Here is a 22,204-nt window from a genome sequence, read left to right on the forward strand (position 1 = left end):
AATCCGTATACTAGTCCAGTCAAAATACGCAAAAAAAAATCCTTTACCCTGAACAAATTCCAAGAAAGCGTTTTTCTTCATCGTTCCTTATGGGAGACCCAGACCATGGGTGTATAGCTTCTGCCTCCGGAGGACACACAAAGTACTACACTCAAACGTGTAGCTCCTCCCTCCGGGCTATATACACCCCCTGGATGACAATCTAACCAGTTCAATGCTTTGTGTTTCAGGAGGTCACACATACACATGCATTCTCTGATTTTTAATTTTTAAGATTTTTGATTTCAAAGATATGGAAGAAAAGCGGGTCCAGTCTGGACTCCCGGCATGTCCCTTCTCACCCCACTGTGTCGGCGGTGCTGTTAAGGTTGACTTTACAAGGCTGGAGCCTTCACATGCCGCGCTCCTTCACCATCCCCTGGGGCTCTGGATTGAAGTGGGAGCCATCACGGTTCTCTCTGCTTTGCAGGAGACCGGTCTCCATCCGCAGCCCTGTCAGGATCCGGGTACATTTATTAAGGGGAGAGTGTGTCTTTTGACTTTGCTGTCAATTCCGGTTGGTTCTCTGGGTTTTTCCTGAGAACCGCGCCGACGGTACCTGCTCGTCGGCCGCATGTAAAAATCTAGGCCCCGGCTTCAGTTGCGGCCTAGTTTCGTTTTCAGCTTCCCCTGCATGTCATTCATGCAGGGGAACAGTGTGGCCCCGCCCACCGGCCGTTCAGCAGAGGGGAGGACACTCCTCTCTGAGGAGATGTTTCCCTCCCCTGTATCTCTCCTTGGCCCTCCGGTTTCCCGCTCTTGGGCTAATCCCCGCCCCCCCTCCTCACTCCAGCGCCGTTTTATCATCGTTCTCACACTGATCGGCGCTGGCTGCTGCAGCTGCTGCATCCTGGAAAGCAGACGCTTCACTGGGGGTCCGAGCTGTGGAATCCGGAGGGCACACAAAAACCGGTCTGGTAAGCCACAACCTCTGGTTGTGGGCTTTATTATACACTCTCAGGGGGTCATTCTACAGGAGTGTATTCTTTACTGCAGAGCCTCCACCTCAGCAGCATGTCTGTCACTAGGAGCAAGAAGGCTGCTAAGCTGTACGCTATATGCACTGCATGTCAGCTCATTCTGCCAGAACCGAGCACATATCCACATTGTGATGCCTGCTCTAACATGGTGGTGCCTCAGCCTGGAGCCTCCTCAGGGGTCCCTCCGGCTGCTCTGGCCCCGGTGGCTGAACCCCCGGCTTGGGCAGCATCTTTTTCCAGAGCTATTTCCCAGTCTTTTGCCGACTCCATGGGACAGCTGTCCCGGACTCTGCTGACCATGCATCAGCCCCCTTCTCAGGGCGCCTCTGCTGCTCCGAGCTCTGCAGAGCTCTCCGAGCATGTTTTCTTCGGCGCTCTATTGGGAGACCCAGACGATTGGGTGTATAGCACTGCCTCCGGAGGCCACACAAAGCAATTACACTAAAAAGTGTAAGGCCCCTCCCCTTCTGGCTATACACCCCCAGTGGGATCACTGGCTCACCAGTTTTCTGCTTTGTGCGAAGGAGGTCAGACATCCACGCATAGCTCCACTGTTTGTAGTCAGCAGTAGCTGCTGGCTCTATCGGATGGAAGAAAAGAGGGCCCATATAGGGCCCCCAGCATGCTCCCTTCTCACCCGCGGTGGTGCTTGTAAGGTTGAGGTACCTATTGCTGGTACAGAGGCTGGAGCCCACATGCTGTTTTCCTTCCACATCCCCTGGAGGGCTCTGTGGAAGTGGGATCTTGCCGGCCCCCAAGCCCTGGGGCCGGGCTCCATCCACAGACCCATAGAACCTGCTGGATTGGGAGCGGGAGTGCCGTTCAGGGACAAGGCCCTGCAACTTTCAGGTACTCTGTGTCCCCGGCAGGCACGGACACTCTCAAGGCTTGCTGAGTGTTATAGTGCGCCGGGGACAGTAGCGCTGTACGCTGGGGGTTAGGTCACTGCAGCTTTGCTGAGTGACGTTATATGTTGGGAACTACTGCGCCGACCGCTCCTGGAGCGGCGGCGCAGCTGCGACTTGTGGTGCGCCGGGGGCTTTGCGCCGACCGCGCTTTTACAGCGGCGGCGCTTCTAACTTTAGCCCCCGGCTTCTGCGGCCTAGCGCCGCTTCGTTCCCGCCCCCACCCTGTCAATCAGGGTAGGGGAGAGACGCTGCTCAATGGCAGCGCCGAGGGCTGGAGCTTTATTTACATGCTCCAGCCCTCTCACTAGGCACAGGGGGAAGCAGACTTCCCGCTCTTCGTCGGTGTACGCCCAGGGCCCGCCCCCCCTCTCCACAAGGACGCCGGCAGCCATTACACATGCGATCTGGCTGGGGAAAGGCAGCAGGCTCTGGGAGACCCAGACTAGAGGGATTTCTGGCGACCACACACCGCTCCTAAGCGGGCGGTAAGCTGCACAGTAGTGCTGGCCCCACTAGTGCCTCAGTGATATATTAGTGTACTTCTTGCTTGGTACCATATATATATATATATATATATTTATATAGTGCACTGTAAGGTCGCTTCTTGGCTGGACACCCTGTACTGCTCTGAGGAGGCAGCAACATGTCATCCGCAAAACGCAAGGCTGCCAAGGCACGGGCTGTGTGCACTGTTTGTACTGCATGTGGGGCTGATCTACCGGCAGGCTCCATCAGCCAGAGCCTATTGTGGTGGTAGCCCAGGCAGAGACGCCTGTGAACCCTGCCCCGGTGACGGGGACAGACTTTGCAGTGTTTGCTGATAAAATGTCTGAGGCTATGACAAAAATCCTGGAGACCTTGCAGGCCAGGCCAGTTCCTCAGACCATGGACACTGCTGTGGCTATGCTCTCTGGTCCCCCTCAGTTGGAACTAATCCGTACTTCAAGGGGGTCTCAAGCATCACAAGCTGAAGTCTCTGACTCAGATAACAGTCCCAGGCAGCCTAAGCGAGCTCGTTGGGAAAGACCCTCGACGTCATCACACTGCTCAGGGTCTCAGCGAGAAGAGTCTCTCTGTGATGAGACTGAGGACGGTGATCAGGATTCTAATCCTGAGGCCCCTCTCAATCTGGATGCCCCTGATGGTGACGCCATGGTTAATGACCTTATATCGGCGATTAATAGACTGTTGGATATTTCTCCCCCAGCTCCTTCAGCAGAGGAGGCAGCTGCACAGCAGGAGAAGTTCCATTTCCTGTATCTCAAGCGTAAATTAAGTGCTTTTTTGGACCACTCTGACTTCAGAGAATCAATCCAGAAGCACGACGCTCATCCAGACAAGCGTTTCTCTAAACGTTCTAAGGATACCCGTTATCCTTTTCCCTCTGAAGTGGCCAAACGCTGGACCCAGTGCCCAAAGGTGGATCCCCCAATTTCCAAGCTTGCGGCTAGATCCATAGTCGCAGTAGAGGATGGCGCTTCACTTAAAGATGCCAACGACAGACAGATGGACCTTTGGTTAAAATCTGTCTATGAAGCTATCGGCGCGTCGTTTGCTCCAGCATTCGCGGCCGTGTGGGCACTACAAGCTATTTCAGCTGGTTTAGCACAGGTGGATGCTATCATGCATCCAGCAGTGCCACAGGTGGCGTCCCTAACTTCGCAAATGTCTGCGTTTGCGACCTATGCTATCAATGCTGTCCTAGAATCTACGAGCCGTACCTCTATGGCGGCCGCCAATTCTGTGGTTTTGCGCAGAGCCTTATGGTTAAAGGACTGGAAAGCAGATGCTGGTTCCAAAAAATGCTTAACCAGCTTGCCATTATCTAGAGACAGACTGTTTGGTGAGCCATTGGCTGAAATCATAAAACAGTCCAAGGGTAAGGACTCTTCCTTGCCACAGCCCAGAGCAAGTAAACCTCAACAGAAAAAGTGGCAGTCGAGGTTTCGGTCCTTTCGAGGCTCGGGCAAGCCCCAATTCTCCTCGTCCAAAGGGACTCAGAAAGGACAAGGGAGCTCAGATTCCTGGCGGGCTCACTCACGCCCCAGGAAAGCAAATGCAGGAACCGCTTCCAAGGCGGCTACCTCATGACTTTCGGCCTCCTCCCTCCGCATCCTCGGTCGGTGGCAGGCTCTCCCGCTTTTGCGACATTTGGCTGTCACAGGTCAAAGACCGGTGGGTAACAGACATTTTGTCTCGCGGGTACAGAATCGAGTTCAGTTCTCGGCCCCCACTTCGGTTCTTCAGAACCTCCCCACACCCCAACCGAGCAGATGCCCTGCTGCAGGCGGTGGACTCTCTAAGAGCAGAAGGAGTCGTGATCCCTGTCCCCCCTCTGGAACGGGGGCGAGGATTTTACTCCAATCTCTTTGTGGTTCCAAAAAAGGACGGCTCCTTCCGTCCTGTTCTGGACCTAAAACTGCTCAACAAGCATGTGAACGCCAGGCGGTTCCGGATGGAATCCCTCCGCTCAGTCATTGCCTCAATGTCCCAAGGAGATTTCCTAGCATCAATAGACATCAAAGATGCTTATCTCCACGTGCCGATTGCTACGGAGCACCAACGCTTTCTGCGCTTCGTGATAGGAGACGAACATCTTCAGTTCGTGGCTCTGCCATTTGGTCTGGCGACAGCCCCCCGGGTGTTCACCAAGATCATGGCAGCAGTGGTAGCAGTCTTGCACTCTCACGGACACTCTGTGATCCCTTACTTGGACGATCTACTGGTCAAGGCACCCTCTCAGGAGGCATGCCAACTCAGCCTGAATTTTGCACTGGAGACTCTCCAGGCGTTCGGGTGGATCATCAACTTCCCAAAGTCAAATCTGTCACCGACCCAATCACTAACGTATCTTGGCATGGAGTTTCATACTCTCTCAGCGATAGTGAAGCTTCCGCTGAGCAAGCAGCGGTCACTACAGACAGGGGTGCAGGCTCTCCTTCAAAGTCAGTCGCACTCCTTAAGACGCCTCATGCACTTCCTCGGGAAGATGGTGGCGACAATAGAGGCGGTTCCGTTTGCGCAGTTTCATCTGCGTCCACTTCAATGGGACATTCTCCGCCAATGGGACGGGAGGTCGACATCCCTGGACAGGAAAGTCTCCCTTTCCCAGACGGCCAAGGACTCTCTGCAGTGGTGGCTCCTTTCCACCTCATTATCACAGGGAAGATCCTTCCTACCACCGTCCTGGGCGGTGGTCACGACAGACGCGAGTCTGTCAGGGTGGGGAGCAGTGTTTCTCCACCACAGGGCTCAGGGTACGTGGACTCAGCAGGAGTCCAGCCTTCAGATCAATGTTCTGGAAATCAGAGCAGTGTTTCTTGCCCTACTAGCCTTCCAGCAGTGGCTGGAAGGGAAGCAGATCCGAATTCAATCGGACAACTCCACAGCGGTGGCATACATCAATCACCAAGGAGGGACTCGCAGTCGGCAAGCCTTCCAGGAAGTCCGGCGCATTATGATGTGGGTGGAAGCCACGGCCTCCACCATATCCGCAGTTCACATCCCCGGCGTAGAAAACTGGGAAGCAGACTTCCTCAGTCGCCAGGGCATGGACGCAGGGGAATGGTCCCTTCACCCGGACGTGTTTCAGGAAATCTGTCGCCGATGGGGAAGGCCGGACGTCGACCTAATGGCGTCCCGGCACAACAACAAGGTCCCAACCTTCATGGCACGGTCTCGCGATCAAAGAGCTCTAGCAGCAGACGCCCTAGTGCAAGATTGGTCGCAGTTCCGGCTCCCTTATGTGTTTCCACCTCTGGCACTCTTGCCCAGAGTGCTACGCAAGATCAGATCCGACTGCAGCCGCGTCATACTCGTCGCTCCAGACTGGCCGAGGAGGGCGTGGTATCCGGATCTGTGGCATCTCACGGTCGGCCAACCGTGGGCACTACCAGACCGACCAGACTTACTGTCCCAAGGGCCGTTTTTCCATCGGAATTCTGCGGCCCTCAACCTGACTGCGTGGCCATTGAGTCCTGGATCCTAGCGTCTTCAGGCTTATCCCAAGGGGTCGTTGCCACCATGAGACAGGCTAGGAAGCCCACGTCTGCTAAGATCTACCACAGAACGTGGAGGATATTCTTATCCTGGTGCTCTGCTCAGAGAGTGTCTCCCTGGCCATTTGCATTACCTACCCTTCTTTCTTTCCTGCAATCTGGGTTAGAAAAAGGTTTGTCGCTCGGCTCCCTTAAAGGACAAGTCTCGGCGCTATCCGTCTTTTTTCAGAAGCGTCTAGCACGACTTTCTAAGGTGCGCACGTTCCTACAGGGGGTTTGCCATATAGTTCCCCCGTACAAGCGGCCGTTAGATCCATGGGATCTGAACAGGGTACTAGTTGCCCTCCAGAAGCCGCCCTTCGAGCCTCTGAAGGAGGTTTCACTTTCTAGACTATCACAGAAAGTGGCTTTTCTGGTAGCGATCACATCTCTTCGGAGAGTGTCTGAGCTAGCAGCGCTGTCTTCCAAGGCTCCCTTCCTGGTCTTCCACCAGGACAAGGTAGTGCTGCGCCCCATTCAGGAGTTTCTCCCGAAGGTGGTATCCTCTTTTCATCTTAATCAGGATATCTTTTTGCCTTCGTTTTGTCCTCATGCAGTTCATCGGTATGAGAAGGATTTACATTTGTTAGATCTGGTGAGAGCACTCAGAATCTACATTTCCCGCACAGCGCCCCTGCGCCGTTCGGATGCACTCTTTGTCCTTGTCGCTGGTAAGCGCAAAGGGTCGCAGGCTTCTAAGGCCACCCTGGCTCGATGGATCAAAGAACCAATTCTTGAAGCCTACCGTTCTGCGGGGCTTCAGGTTCCATCAGGGCTGAAGGCCCATTCTACCAGAGCCGTGGGTGCGTCCTGGGCATTGCGACACCAGGCTACGGCTCAACAGGTGTGCCAGGCAGCTACCTGGTCGAGTCTGCACACTTTCACCAAACATTATCAGGTGCATACCTATGCTTCGGCGGACGCCAGCCTAGGTAGAAGAGTCCTGCAAGCGGCAGTTGCCTCCCCGTAGGGGAGGGCTGTCTTTGCAGCTCTAACATGAGGTATTTCTTTACCCACCCAGGGACAGCTTTTGGACGTCCCAATCGTCTGGGTCTCCCAATAGAGCGCCGAAGAAGAAGGGAATTTTGTTACTTACCGTAAATTCCTTTTCTTCTAGCTCTTATTGGGAGACCCAGCACCCGCCCTGTTGTCCTTCGGGATTTTTGGTTTGTTTGCGGGTACACATGTTGTTCATGTTGAACGGTTTTCAGTTCTCCGATGTTACTCGGAGTGAATTTGTTTAAACCAGTTATTGGCTTTCCTCCTTCTTGCTTTTGCACTAAAACTGGTGAGCCAGTGATCCCACTGGGGGTGTATAGCCAGAAGGGGAGGGGCCTTACACTTTTTAGTTTAATTGCTTTGTGTGGCCTCCGGAGGCAGTGCTATACACCCAATCGTCTGGGTCTCCCAATAAGAGCTAGAAGAAAAGGAATTTACGGTAAGTAACAAAATTCCCTTCTTAGGACCCCGTCCTCCTAAACGGAGACGCAGGGACCCTTCTCCTTCCTCGTCCCACGGCTCTGATTCATGAGCTGAGGTGCAAGGCGAGGAGGATACTTTTACTGTGGGCTCAGACGCTACCTCTATGTACCCCATTGACTTATCTGAGGGTGATGCGGATGTTAGTGACTTGATTGCATCCATTAACTCCGTACTGAACCTCAATCAACCAGTGTCAGAGGAACAAGCCTCTCTGGTAGAAATACACCAGTTTACCTCTCCTAAGAGAGCTATGAGTATATTTTTTAACCACTCCAGTTTTCAGGCCACTGTTACCAAGCCCAGGGCCTGTCCTGACAAACGCTTTCCAAAGCGTAGTTCTGATGACCGTTTTCCCTTTCCACCAGAGGTGGTTAAGGAGTGGGCTCAGTCCCCAAAGGTTGACCCTCCGGTGTCTAGAATCTCAGCCCGGACAGTCGTATCTGTGGCCGACGGCACCTCTCTTAAGGATCCCTCTGACCGCCAGGTTGACCTTCTGGCCAAATCTGTATATGAGGCGGCAGGAGCCTCGTTCTCCCCGTCTTTTGCAGCAGTGTGGGCTCTTAAGGCAGTCTCTGCCTCTCTGGCGGAGATACATTCCCTCGCCAGGGACTCTATACCCGAGATGGTTGCCTTAACTTCCCAGGCTTCGGCTTTTTCATCCTACGCCATGTCTGCCATTCTGGAGGCTTCTCACCGCACGGCGGTGGCTTCCGCTAATTCTCTCGCGATCCGCAGGATCTTGTGGCTTCGAGAGTGGAATGCAGACGCTTCTTCTAAGAAGTTCCTTGCTGGGCTCCCCTTTGCTGGGTCCCGGCTGTTCGGTGAACAACTGGATGAAATTATTAAGGAAGCTACTGGCGGGAAGAGTACTTCCTTGCCACAAACTAAAACCAGGAAACCTGTCCAGGGCAGGAACCAGTCGAGGTTTCGTTCCTTTCGTTCCTCCAACTGGTCATCCTCTAAGCCCTCAGCTTCGTCCACTACCTCAGCCAAGGATCGTAAACCCAACTGGCGTGCAAAACCGCGTCCTCAGAAGAACGGAGGAGCCGCTGCCACTAAGGCAGCCTCCTCTTGACTATCTGGCTGCACCAGCAACGTCCTTGGTCGGTGGCAGGCTCTCCCACTTTGGCGACGTGTGGTTTCAACACGTCTCCGATCAGTGGGTGCGGGATATCATCTCCCACGGCTACAGGATAGAATTTTCTTCCAGCCCGCCAAACAGATTTTTTCTGTCCATTCCCCCCTGCTCCAAGGCCGCCGCCTTCTCACAGGCCGTGGCATCCTTGCAGGCCAACGGAGTAATTGTTCCGGTTCCCGCCCGGGAACGGTTCAGAGGTTTCTACTCAAACCTCTTCCTAGTCCCCAAGAAGGACGGTTCCTTCCGGCCCATCCTGGATCTCAAGCTTCTCAACAAGCATGTTCAGGTGCGGCGCTTTCGCATGGAATCTCTGAGATCGGTCATTGCCTCAATGACCCAAGGAGATTTTGTAGCATCCATCGACATCAGAGATGCCTATCTGCATGTGCCTATTGCGGTTTCACACCAGCGTTGGCTACGCTTTGCAATCGGAGAGGAACATTTCCAATTCGTGGCTCTCCCCTTCGGGTTAGCCACGGCCCCTCGGGTATTCACCAAAGTCATGGCAGCAGTGGTTGCGGTCCTGCATCTCCAGGGGTTGGCAGTAATCCCCTACCTGGACGACCTTCTAGTCAAGGCCTCATCCAGTGCAGACTGCCAGCGGAGTGTCTCGCTCACTCTCGCCACGCTTGTTCAATTCGGGTGGCTTGTCAATCTGCCCAAGTCCACTCTGACCCCGACCCAGGAACTTACGTACCTAGGGATGCAATTCGAGACTCTGCCGGCACTTGTGAAGCTGCCCTTAGTCAAACAGCAGTCCCTTCATCTGGCGGTGCGCTCTCTGTTGAAGCCCCGCCGTCATTCCATCAGGCACCTCATGCAGGTGCTGGGTCAGATGGTGGCGTCAATGGAAGCGGTTCCCTTTGCCCAGTTCCATCTGCGTCCTCTGCAGCTGGACATTCTCCGCTGTTGGGACAAGCGGACCTCTTCCTTGCACAGGCTAGTGGCTCTGTAGCCGCAGACCAGGAGCTCCCTTCAGTGGTGGCTTCGGCCCCTCTCTCTGTCACAGGGACGCTCCTTCCTGACTCCGTCCTGGGTGATCCTCACCACGGATGCCAGCCTCTCCGGCTGGGGAGCAGTATTTCTCCACCACCGAGCACAGGGCACTTGGACTCCGTCCGAATCAGCCCTCTCGATCAATGTGCTGGAAATCAGGGCTGTTCTTCTAGCTCTCGTAGCCTTTCACCACCTGTTGGCGGGCAAGCACATTCGAGTCCAGTCGGACAACGCGACAGCGGTTGCCTACATCAATCACCAGGGTGGGACTCGCAGCCGCCTGGCAATGTTGGAAGTTCAACGAATCCTTCAGTGGACGGAGGACTCCAAGTCCACCATATCCGCGGTCCACATCCCATGCGTAGAAAACTGGGAGGCCGATTATCTCAGCCGTCAAACCGTGGACAGCGGCGAGTGGGCCCTGCATCCGGCTGTGTTCAGGTCAATCTGCCGCAAGTGGGGCACTCCGGAAGTGGATCTAATGGCATCCCGTCACAACAACAAGGTTCCGGTTTACGTGGCTCGCTCCCACGATCCTCAGGCCTTCGCAGCGGACGCGCTGGTTCAAGATTGGTCCCAGTTCCGTCTGGCCTATGTGTTTCCCCCTCTAGCTCTCTTGCCCAGGGTTCTGCGCAAGATCAGAATGGAGGGCCGTCGAGTCATAATCATTGCTCCGGACTGGCCCAGGCGAGCTTGGTACCCAGATCTGCTCCGTCTGTCCGTAGAAATGCCGTGGCATCTCCCGGACCGTCCAGACCTTCTCTCTCAAGGTCCGTTTTTCCGCCAGAATTCTGCGGCTCTCAGATTGACGGCGTGGCTCTTGAGTCCTGGATCCTGACGGCTTCAGGCATTCCTTCTGAGGTCATCTCCACTATGACTCAGGCTCGGAAGTCTTCCTCGGCCAAGATTTACCACAGGACTTGGAAGATTTTCCTGTCCTGGTGTCGCTCTTCCGGCCATGCTCCTTGGCCGTTCTCCTTGCCGACCATCCTGTCCTTTCTACAGTCCGGTCTGCAGCTAGGACTGTCCCTCAATTCCCTCAAGGGACATGTGTCGGCTCTGTCGGTATTATTCCAGCGGCGTATCGCCCGACTGGCTCAGGTGCGCACCTTCATGCAGGGCGCATCTCACATCATTCCTCCTTACCGGCGGCCTTTGGATCCCTGGGATCTTAATCTGGTCCTCACGGCCTTACAGAAACCCCCCTTTGAGCCTCTTAGGGAGGTTCCTTTATTTAGACTTTCACAGAAAGTGATTTTTCTAGTAGCCATAACTTCTCTCAGGAGAGTCTCTGATTTGGCTGCGCTCTCTTCGGAGTCACCTTTTTTAGTGTTTCACCAAGACAAGGTGGTTCTCCGTCCGACTCCGGATTTTCTCCCTAAGGTGGTGTCTTCTTTCCACCTTAACCAGGACATTTCATTGCCTTCCCTTTGTCCGGCCCCTGTGCATCGCTTTGAGAAGGCGTTGCATACCTTGGATTTGGTGCGGGCGCTCCGAATCTATGTGTCACGCACCGCCGCTTTTAGGCGGTGCACCTCACTTTTTGTGCTAACCACGGGTCAGCGCAAGGGTCTCTCGGCTTCTAAACCGACCCTAGCTCGTTGGATTAGGTCGGCCATCTCCGATGCCTACCAGTGTTCTCAGGTGCCCCCACCGCCAGGGATTAAGGCGGACGCGCTGGTTCAAGATTGGTCCCAGTTCCGTCTGGCCTATGTGTTTCCCCCTCTAGCTCTCTTGCCCAGGGTTCTGCGCAAGATCAGAATGGAGGGCCGTCGAGTCATAATCATTGCTCCGGACTGGCCCAGGCGAGCTTGGTACCCAGATCTGCTCCGTCTGTCCGTAGAAATGCCGTGGCATCTCCCGGACCGTCCAGACCTTCTCTCTCAAGGTCCGTTTTTCCGCCAGAATTCTGCGGCTCTCAGATTGACGGCGTGGCTCTTGAGTCCTGGATCCTGACGGCTTCAGGCATTCCTTCTGAGGTCATCTCCACTATGACTCAGGCTCGGAAGTCTTCCTCGGCCAAGATTTACCACAGGACTTGGAAGATTTTCCTGTCCTGGTGTCGCTCTTCCGGCCATGCTCCTTGGCCGTTCTCCTTGCCGACCATCCTGTCCTTTCTACAGTCCGGTCTGCAGCTAGGACTGTCCCTCAATTCCCTCAAGGGACATGTGTCGGCTCTGTCGGTATTATTCCAGCGGCGTATCGCCCGACTGGCTCAGGTGCGCACCTTCATGCAGGGCGCATCTCACATCATTCCTCCTTACCGGCGGCCTTTGGATCCCTGGGATCTTAATCTGGTCCTCACGGCCTTACAGAAACCCCCCTTTGAGCCTCTTAGGGAGGTTCCTTTGTTTAGACTTTCACAGAAAGTGATTTTTCTAGTAGCCATAACTTCTCTCAGGAGAGTCTCTGATTTGGCTGCGCTCTCTTCGGAGTCACCTTTTTTAGTGTTTCACCAAGACAAGGTGGTTCTCCGTCCGACTCCGGATTTTCTCCCTAAGGTGGTGTCTTCTTTCCACCTTAACCAGGACATTTCATTGCCTTCCCTTTGTCCGGCCCCTGTGCATCGCTTTGAGAAGGCGTTGCATACCTTGGATTTGGTGCGGGCGCTCCGAATCTATGTGTCACGCACCGCCGCTTTTAGGCGGTGCACCTCACTTTTTGTGCTAACCACGGGTCAGCGCAAGGGTCTCTCGGCTTCTAAACCGACCCTAGCTCGTTGGATTAGGTCGGCCATCTCCGATGCCTACCAGTGTTCTCAGGTGCCCCCACCGCCAGGGATTAAGGCGCACTCGACCAGAGCTGTCGGTGCCTCCTGGGCTTTCAGGCACCAGGCTACGGCTCAGCAGGTTTGTCAGGCTGCCACTTGGTCTAGTCTGCACACCTTTTCGAAGCACTACCAAGTGCATGCTCCTGCTTCGGCAGATGCGAGCTTGGGCAGACGCATCCTTCAGGCAGCTGTCGCCCACTTGTGAAGTTAGGTTTTGCCTACTTCTCAGTTTTGTTTATTTCCCACCCATGGACTGCTTTGAGACGTCCCATGGTCTGGGTCTCCCATAAGGAACGATGAAGAAAAAGAGAATTTTGTTTACTTACTGTAAATTCTTTTTCTTATAGTTCCGACATGGGAGACCCAGCACCCTCCCTGTTGCCTGTAGGCAGTTCTTGTTCCGTGTGTTTCACCGGCTGTTGTTGTAGACAGAGGTTCCGGTTTTTCCGAGTTTTACTCTATCTCTACTTATGGGTGGATGTCCTCCTTCAGCTTTTGCACTGAACTGGTTAGATTGTCATCCAGGGGGTGTATATAGCCCGGAGGGAGGAGCTACACGTTTGAGTGTAGTACTTTGTGTGTCCTCCGGAGGCAGAAGCTATACACCCATGGTCTGGGTCTCCCATGTCGGAACTATAAGAAAAGAATTTACGGTAAGTAAACAAAATTCTCTTTTATTGTTTCGTTTTTTTTTTGTTTTTTTATTTGGTAGTATTACATGTAGGGAAAAACATACTAAAAGTTTACCAAGATGGGGTTACCACAAAGGGTCTAAATGTGACGTCAAAGAATATGGCCGCCAAAGCTGTAAAATGTTAAAGGCGACTCGCCTTTCAGTGTCTATCATATTTCTTTTACAATTACTACTATTATTATATTTATTTAACGATTTATGAATGGCTTGCATGTTATAAGGTGTACTGATCAGTACTGGGCAGGTCTGGGTTGCGACCTAGTTATCGAGAAAGCTCTCATGCGCTCCCTAAAAACTGCAGGAGGACTCACCAGAGGAAGTGGAATGTCCGAACATCAGAGGGCCTTGTGGACTCTGTCTGTTCCAGTGTCCTCTTCCTACAGTGATGCAATGCAGGGTTTCACTCGCCAGAGCTTTGTCACCAGTGAACAACACAAGGAGGCAAGAACGTCAAGGACGAGAAGAGATCGTGAAGACTTGGAGAAAATTGCAGATAAACTCGAGACCTTTTCACCTTTCTCTGATGAAGTGTCTCTTCGCAACATTATCACCGGTGTCAATGAAAATAAGGATGTGAATGTCCATAACCTGTTCACCATTGGCAGAGAAATAGTGGCAACAATGGAGGGTCAATCACTGTTTTCAGTTAAGTACAAGCAGTCAATGAAAGACCCTGGCATCCAGTGAGGCAATTGACGTTGCTAAGGACAAAACAATAGACCCTGCTCTTTTGTTCCAAAGGTTTCTTGTGGTGTCTCAAACTGCTTATCTTTCCCTTGATGAGGTGATGGCCAATGAACTTTCACCATACTCACCATCCCTCTTTGAGGCAAAACATCTCTTACGCAAACCAAACAAAGCACAACTGATGGCTGCTATAAAAGAACAGAGTTCAGATGACACAGTACTCAAGCATGTACCAGAAGTGGAACATTATGTTCTTGATGGAGTTCTCTTCTGTATCGACTGAAGTGGTCATAAGGAAAGATATATTTTTCAATCGCTGAAGACTATGCATCTTTCACAGTAAAGCACTATGGTAAGGCTACGATAGTATTTGATGGTTACATTGGAGGACCAAACACTAAGGGCATTACCCATCAGCGATGGCGCAAAAATCGAACAAGTAACAAAGTGAGCATTGCTGAAGGAACGAAATTTGTCTGGAAAAAGGAGGACTTCCTTTCGAATGTGGAGAACAAACAGTCTCTTATCAATCTTGTTTCAGCTTTATTTCTACTCGGATAAAGGGAGTCCTCCAACAGTATACGACATTAAGGTTATGAAGAAGTTCCTGGGAAACCATGTCTGCAGCAGTCTTCTGTTCCTGCATGCATTCATGGGTTGCGATACCACTTCCGCGGTTTTTGGAATCGGGAAAAAAAACTTGGTCTACAGAAGGTTTTGAAGGGAGACTCTGTCTTAAATAGCTGTGCTAAAATGTTTTCCACACCTAAGAAAAACATAGCTGAGATTGAAGATGCTGGGTGTAAAGCGATGGTGGCATTGTTCGGGGGCAAACCTGGAGACAATCTGTATGCAATGAGGTATTCTACTCTGCAAAAAAGTTGGTTCAGCCAAAATCTTTGTTACACCTGAACGACTGCCACCGACCTCCTCTGCAAAAAAGTATCATGCCCTTCGGAGTTGCCTCCAAGTGATGCTTTGGATGGACAATGGTGAGGCCATGGACACTACTGAATGGGGATGGGAATTGCAGAACAACAGTCTAGTTCCAGTGATAATGGATACTTCACCCGTGCCAGAAACACTTCTGAAAATAATTCAATGCAATTGTTTTCGTGGTTGAAGTACACTTCGGTGCACTTGCAAAAGACATGGACTTACCTGCTCACGGGTATGTGGACCATGTCAAGAAGAGCATTGTGACAATATGAGTGAGGAAGCAGTGTCTGATGATGAAAATAGTGACTATTGACCTGACACGGTTATTCAGTGACGAAGTAGGTCTTAAAATGCACTGTTTATTCTATAATTTCTAGAAATGTACATGTATGTCATGACGTCATTGATGACGTCATGACCTCGCCTGTCTTAGTATAAAACTTTGTCTAAAAATTGTTATAAGAAAATATATAGTATAAAAAATGTAAACTCTTCTGTAACCTACAGCTGTAGCTGTGAAATAGGGAAATTTTCGTTATTTTTAGTGCGATGGCTGTCATCGTCTTATGACGTCATAGTTAGGACCTTTTGTGGTGATCAATTTTTGGAAAACTTTTAATATGTTGTTCCCCACATATAATAGTAAAAAAAAATAAATCATAAAACGCTTTCTTGGAATTTGTTCTGGGTCAAACTGTATTTTGACTGGACTATACCCCAGAACCGGTGGCTCAGTTAGCTTGTCTTTCAGTAGCTGGAATGCAGCTTCTCTATCAGCGGTCCAATCTCCTGGGAGTCTGACCTTCTAGGCTGCCCCTTTAGAAGCTCTTGGACGGAACCTGCTATCTGGACAACTTTTGGGATGAATCTCCGATAGTAACTGGCGAATGCCAGGACACTTACTTACTTGACTATGGTTAGGGCAGGCCAGTCTCTCACTACAACTATTTTGTCTGGGTCTGGCTGGACTCCAGGAGCACTCACAATGGCAGACTGGACCTTGGTATGAAACGTTCAAATGCTTTACTAGGTGACACTGATGGTTTACTTCTTCTTAAGCATTTAGCTTTGACACTGGATTTCCATACAGGTTTTGCTTGGATGGCAACTGGACTGGTGCTCTGTAATGGCAAATCTATATCTGCGGGATGTGCCTTGCTGCAATGGCCTCTGAAAAGACTGTCTGGTGAGGTACAGGACATCAGCTGCCCTTGTAACTTCCAGCCCAGCTTGTCTCAACTGCCAACTGTCAACTGTCCCTGATTACCATGGTGACCAGGCTATGTACATACATAATTGCCAGTTGTGGATGTAACCGTATCCCACAATGCACTGCGGCACTGTCAGTTGTGCAGCCGCAGTTCACGCCCACATCATAGCCATGGTAACCAGGGACAACCGTGCAGGCGGAACCCAAATTGTGGGCTGAGAAAGCACAATTCTGTTCCCGGTCTAACATTGTGCTACCCATACCACATCCAGGTATAATGAGGTGTTGGTGTTTTAAATTACTCATTTGCGATGTCACGGAGCAGTAAGGAGGGCCTGACATCGCCATGCCTTGAGTGATGCTGCGGCGAGCAACGAGACATGGCGGCAATAACGAGACATGGCACTGACGAGAGAGAGAGAGCACACAGGGGAGACACCACATAGTGAACACAGCTCAAGAAACACAACACCAGATACCAATATACAGCACACAACAAGGAAGAGACAGTGCACAGGGGTGAAAGAGGTCAAATGATGCAACACATACAATACACAAATGCAGAGGGATGACATACAACAGATATGTTGGAAAGTGGAAACAGTGTGACACATGTCCACTGCTCCTGTCAGCACCTCTAAGCATAGACAGATGTTAATTTCACCGCACTCCCGATGCAATAGCATCGGGCCTATTTCTAGTAGAGGATATTGATCAGACATCGTCCAATACAGTCCCTTGCCAACACTTACACCACCACCTGCTGGTCTCCAGTGGTATTACAGAGGAACAACTTGCAGTAAATTTGACAGAATGACACCAGGCAATACATTAACCCCTTCACGTCTGAGGATGTACTGGTACATCCTAAATCATGAAGGGTGATCACTGCTGGATGCTGCACTGATCAGGAGAAATGAATTAGCGATCAAACTGCTGATCCTTATAGTCCACTATGGGGACTAGTAAAATAAAAAAAAAAAGTTTTAAAAAATGAAAGAAAAAAAACAAAACAAAACCAAAAAGTTCAAATCACCCACTTTTTGCCCCATTGTAAATGTAAGGGTTAAAAAAATACACATATTTGATATCGCCGCGTTCACAAATGCCCGATCTATCAAAATCAATTAATCTGATCAGTAGACGACATAGTGGCTAAAAAATTCCAAACATTAAAAAGTGAGATTGCATGATGGTTTTGGGGATATTTTATTCACAGTGTTCATTATATGGTAAAACTGATGTGTCGGTGTGATGCCTCAGGTCGGTACGAGTTCATAGACACCAAACATGTATCAGTTTACTTTTATTTAAGGGGTTAAAAAAAAATTCAGACATTTGTCCAAAAAAGTGGCGCACTTTTTTTTTTTCCATATTCCGCGACCAGTAGCGTTCTCATTTTTTGGGATCTGGGGCTCAATGACGGCTTATTTTTCGCATCTTGAGCTGATGTTTTTATTGGTACCATTTATGTGCAGATGTTACGTTTTGATCCCCTGTTATTGCATTTTGCACAAAAGTTGCAAAAACCAAAAAACTTAATTTTTTGCAATTTTTCTGCACTTGGAATTTTTTTTCCTGTTTTTCCTGTATACTATATGGTTAAAACGTATATGTTTTCTTTAAAAGTGCAACTCGTCGTGCAAAAAAGCAAGCCCTCATATGGCAAGATTGACAGAGAAATAAAAACGTTACGGCTCTCGGAAGAAGGGGAAAAAGAAAAAAATGGAAAATTGCCTGGGGGTGAAGTGGTTAAACCATACATTATTCCACAGACTCCTGTGAATGCAGAAATTTTTGTAATGGCTCCTGCTGGGTCATTACACAGAGACAGCCCTGACTGCTGCTGTTTACACACTTAAAAGCCTTATTCAATCACTGATAATGGCTTCTTAAGGCCCCGTCACACTAAGCAACATCGCTAGCAACATCGCTGCTAACGAACAACTTTTGTGACGTTGCTAGCGATGTTGCTGTGTGTGACATCCAGCAACAACCTGGCCCCTGCTGTGAGGTCGTTGGTTGTTGCTGAATGTCCTGGGCCATTTTTTAGTTGTTGCTGTCCCGCTGTGAAGCACAGATCGCTGTGTGTGACAGCGAGACAGCAACAACTAAATGTGCAGGCAGCAGGAGCCGGCTTCTGCGGAGGCTGGTAACCAATGTAAACATCGGGTAACCAAGAAGCCCTGTCCTTGGTTACCCGATATTTACCTTTGATACCAGCCTCCACCGCTCTCACTGTCAGTGCCGCTCTCACTGTCAGTGCCGGCTCCTGCTGTGTGCACATTTAGCTGCAGCACACATCGGGTTAATTAACCCCATGTGTGCTGTAACTAGGAGAGCAAGGAGCCAGCGCTAAGCATTGTGCGCTGCTCCCTGCTCTGTGCACATGTAGCTGCAGCACACATCGGGAAATTAACCCCATGTGTGCTGTAACTAGGAGAGCAGGGAGCCAGCGCTAAGCAGTGTGCGCTGCTCCCTGCACATGTAGCTACAGCACACATCGGGAAATTAACCCGATGTGTGCTGTAACTAGGAGAGCAGGGAGCCAGCGCTCAGTGTGCGCTGCTCCCTGCTCTCTGCACGTGTAGCTCCGTGCGGTGGTAACCAAGGTAAATATCGGGTTGGTTACCCGATATTTACCTTAGTTACCAAGCGCAGCATCTTCCACGCGGCGCTGGGGGCTGGTCACTGGTTGCTGGTGAGCTCACCAGCAACTTGTGTAGCCACGCTCCAGCGATCCCTGCCAGGTCAGGTTGCTGGTGGGATCGCTGGAGCGTTGCAGTGTGACATCTCACCAGCAACCTCCTAGCAACTTACCAGCGATCCCTATCGTTGTTGGGATCGCTGGTAAGTTGCTTAGTGTGACTGGACCTTTAGTGGCACAATCCCCCTAGGCAAGTAGTGCACCCTCCCCTGCGATTGCAAGGTGCCAGTGGATTGCCAACGGGCCTGCTGCCATCTTGGTCACATTAGTGCATGCCCTCATCATCTCCCTCCTCGACTACTTCAACCTCCTGCTCTCTGGCCTCCCTTCCAACACTCTTGCACCCCTCCAATCTATCCTAAACTCTGCGGCCCGCTTAATCTACCTCTCCCCTCGCTATTCCCAAGCCTCGCCACTCTGCTAATCCCTTCACTGGCTTCCCATCGCCCAACGACTCCAGTTCAAAACATTAACCATGACATACAAAGCCATCCACAACCTGTCTCCTCCTTACATCTGTGACCTAGTCTCCCGGTACCTACCTGCACGCAACCTCAGATCCTCACAAGATCTCCTTCTCTACTCCTCTGTTATCTCCTCTTCCCACAATCGCGTACAAGATTTCTCCCGTGCCTCTCCCATACTCTGGAACGCTCTACCTCAGCACATCAGACTCTCACCTACCATGGAAAGCTTCAAGAGGAACCTCGAGACCCACCTCTTCCAACAAGCCTACAACCTACAATAGCCCTCAGTCCAGTAGACCACTGCGCAACCAGCTCTGTCCTCACCTATTGTACCATCACCCATTCCCTGTAGACTGTGAGCCCTCGCGGGCAGGGTCCTCTCTTCTCCTATACCAGTCTGTTTTGTACGGTTAATGATTGTTGTACGTATACCCTCTTTCACTGTAAAGCGCCATGGAATAAATGGCGCTATAATAATAAATAATAATAATGATATGCAATACTCCTTATTGCAGTATCTAGAATAAGTGGTCATATGATCTCAGGTGCAAGTCTCCTATACGCACTAAAGAATAAAGAAAATATATATTATATATCTTAAAACACAAAAACATCAATGTCACATTTAAGAACAAAAAAAAACAACAACCCGTGCCCTCATATGGTGTTGTGTATGGAAAAGTAAAACGCATATGGCTCTTGGAAGTATGGGAGAGAAAAAGAAACATTAGTGGCAGGAAGGGGTTACACAAGATTACAAGTTGTCTTATATCCATTGCATCGGTAGCTAACTTGCTGATTGCAGCGTGTCAGACTGTCGTCCTCCCCGTCACAAAAAGCGCTGTACTTACTCTGACATCCCATAGACTTTGAAGCGGAGGTACACAGGATTGACTACTGCTCCAGTCAAACAAGGGGATCCAGACCCCATTCTTGTGATTGTTGGGGGTCCCTGCGATCAGCTAGTTATTACATATCCTGTGATGACATCATCTAGGCACAACCCCCTTAAAGGACTCTTCTGACCTTCACAGTAGGTGCCATAAACGTTTGATAGATGCGAGTCCCACACGCTCAATCTCTGTATGTGGTGGGCAGATGGTGCAGGGGTCTGCAGACCTCCGTTCTGGAAATAGATGGACCTACCTATCGATGTTTATGGCGGTGGTGTCTAAGATCAGAATAGCCATTTAAACGGGGTATCCGAGGAAACGCGTTATCGCCTATTCCTCTTCTGACGATCAATGTGGCTCCCCCCAATCTTGAGGATAACTTGTTTTAACCAGAGAAAAGAAAGGCCATACATTTCTGTTACAGGACCTCCGGCTATGGGTGGACCAATGTACATAACTTTATTTTTTGCCTATCCACAGCTCATCGATGACAAGAAAACCCTGAGTGAGCGATGTGAGTCTCTGGTAAGTGAGCTGAAGCAGGTGGATCACAAGTACTCCAGCAAGATCTCCCAGATGCAAGAGCAGCACGACACGGTGAGAAGAAGCAACGTCTTGTACTCTATTCACATCCACAGCTCCATTCATAATTCTGCTCCTTCCCTGTTACCCTGCTGCCACCTTGTGGTTCAGTGCATGTCCAGCATGTGCTCTGACATAGGTGCACTGTGGGAGATGTCCTGCTTATTGATTAGGGATCTCCTTCCACAGCATCCACTGACGATGCTGCAGCAGAATGGTGCCATGTTGTCTCAGTAGTGCAGCCTCAGGCTTTGAATCTGTCTCTAGGAGTAAAATGTGGAAAAATCTGCTATTTTGTGCAGGGAATATGCAGAACTGTAACACAAGAGCCTTGTTAAAGAGACAGAGCCCCACTTTATGCCTCCTCAATTCCTGGGGGGTTTTATCCTCCCCTTTATTGCATTCTCTTAGTGATTTGTTGTTTCTCCCCCCTTTTTCTTCTTCTCTTTACTTTCCCCCAGGTTTGGCAAACTCTGGGCCCCCTGTGTGAGGTAATAGCCCTGTACACATTACATGCACTCTCTTTATGTTGCACTATGCCACCCTGGCAGGACCCTTGTCTGTTATGCCCATGCCCACAAGTCCTCATACAATGCGTATCATTGTGTTCCTACCGCATGATCCATAACCATTGTACACTAACTGTTTCTCTCTACCTGGAACCCGATTTGGCAACCAAAAATGTATATCAGTGTGCTCCACTTTAAAGAGGATTTTTTACTAGTTTAAAAGTGTCCACTGGTTATTCCAATTTTTTTTTTTTTTAAATCCGACATATGGTTCCAGAGATACGGGTCTATTTATGTAGTGTAAATTTTTAGGGCATTTACAAGGGGCGTGGCTTACCTGGGAATTCTGCAGAGCAGCATAAAGACACGCCCTCAGAAAATCCTGTGAGCTACGCCCACACAAATTAGATTTAGATAAAAAGGCCTATATCTCTGCAACTGTATTGTGGATTTGTAAAAGAAAAACAACTGAGTACTCAGGGGAGTAGCGGGAATATAATAGGAGCAACAACTGGGCACTTTTTACCTGGTGACAGATCCCCTTTAAATTTACTCCATACTTCCCTTTCAGTACCACTTGATCATAGCGATCCCCCTGACTCTATATAACTGCATGAACTAGAAATAATCCCCTCCCCTTGCTATTAAAAGATGCTGCTGCTTTCCTCTCCTTCTTGGATGATTATGTCATCACTGGGTTTGTGAAGGCCCAGGCTATGAATCAATTGTCCATATAATAAGATAATCTGTCTTAGCATTTAAGCAATGGTTATACAATCATGTATACTAGCATACACCTTCTAGACTGTATTACTGAAACTAATTATGCTAAGTTGAACAATGCAGGCATTCAGGAGACCATCTCAAACTGGTCCCTTGAGTGTCAGTAACAAGCTGCTGACATATGTGCATAGACTTTTGCTTATCTCCAGGTCCCTTATCAAGGACAGTATAGTCATGTAGGAAACTCTAGCCAAATAAGGGAATAAGTGAAACCAAGTTAGATAATTGGTTAATAGAAATACGGATGTACTGAGTGAACTGTATTGCTGTGTTTGTTTACAATACACGGGTTAGAAGAGCATTGAGCTTCTCCCGGATAGATATACGTTTCTGTGTTCTCACTTTTCCTGATTCATATACATCTGCGCAGACCTGATTTGGAA

General features: G+C 50.2%; 1 protein-coding gene across 4 annotated transcripts in view; it reads left to right on the plus strand.

Moving 5' to 3' along the window:
• CEP131 (centrosomal protein 131) overlaps positions 1 to 22,204 on the plus strand; it is a 202,330-nt gene that overhangs the window by 115,959 nt on the left and 64,167 nt on the right. For 3 of the 4 annotated variants that reach the window (XM_075350711.1, XM_075350713.1, XM_075350712.1), the window contains exons 16-17: positions 20,428 to 20,544; positions 20,991 to 21,020. In XM_075350711.1, coding sequence (XP_075206826.1) covers positions 20,428 to 20,544; positions 20,991 to 21,020 — 147 coding nt within the window. The remainder of the gene's footprint in view (positions 1 to 20,427; positions 20,545 to 20,990; positions 21,021 to 22,204) is intronic. The other variant, XM_075350714.1, reaches the window with a different exon arrangement.

The sequence above is a fragment of the Anomaloglossus baeobatrachus genome, chromosome 5 (genome assembly GCF_048569485.1).
Source record: "Anomaloglossus baeobatrachus isolate aAnoBae1 chromosome 5, aAnoBae1.hap1, whole genome shotgun sequence".
In the NCBI taxonomy this organism is placed as follows: Eukaryota; Metazoa; Chordata; class Amphibia; order Anura; family Aromobatidae; genus Anomaloglossus; species Anomaloglossus baeobatrachus.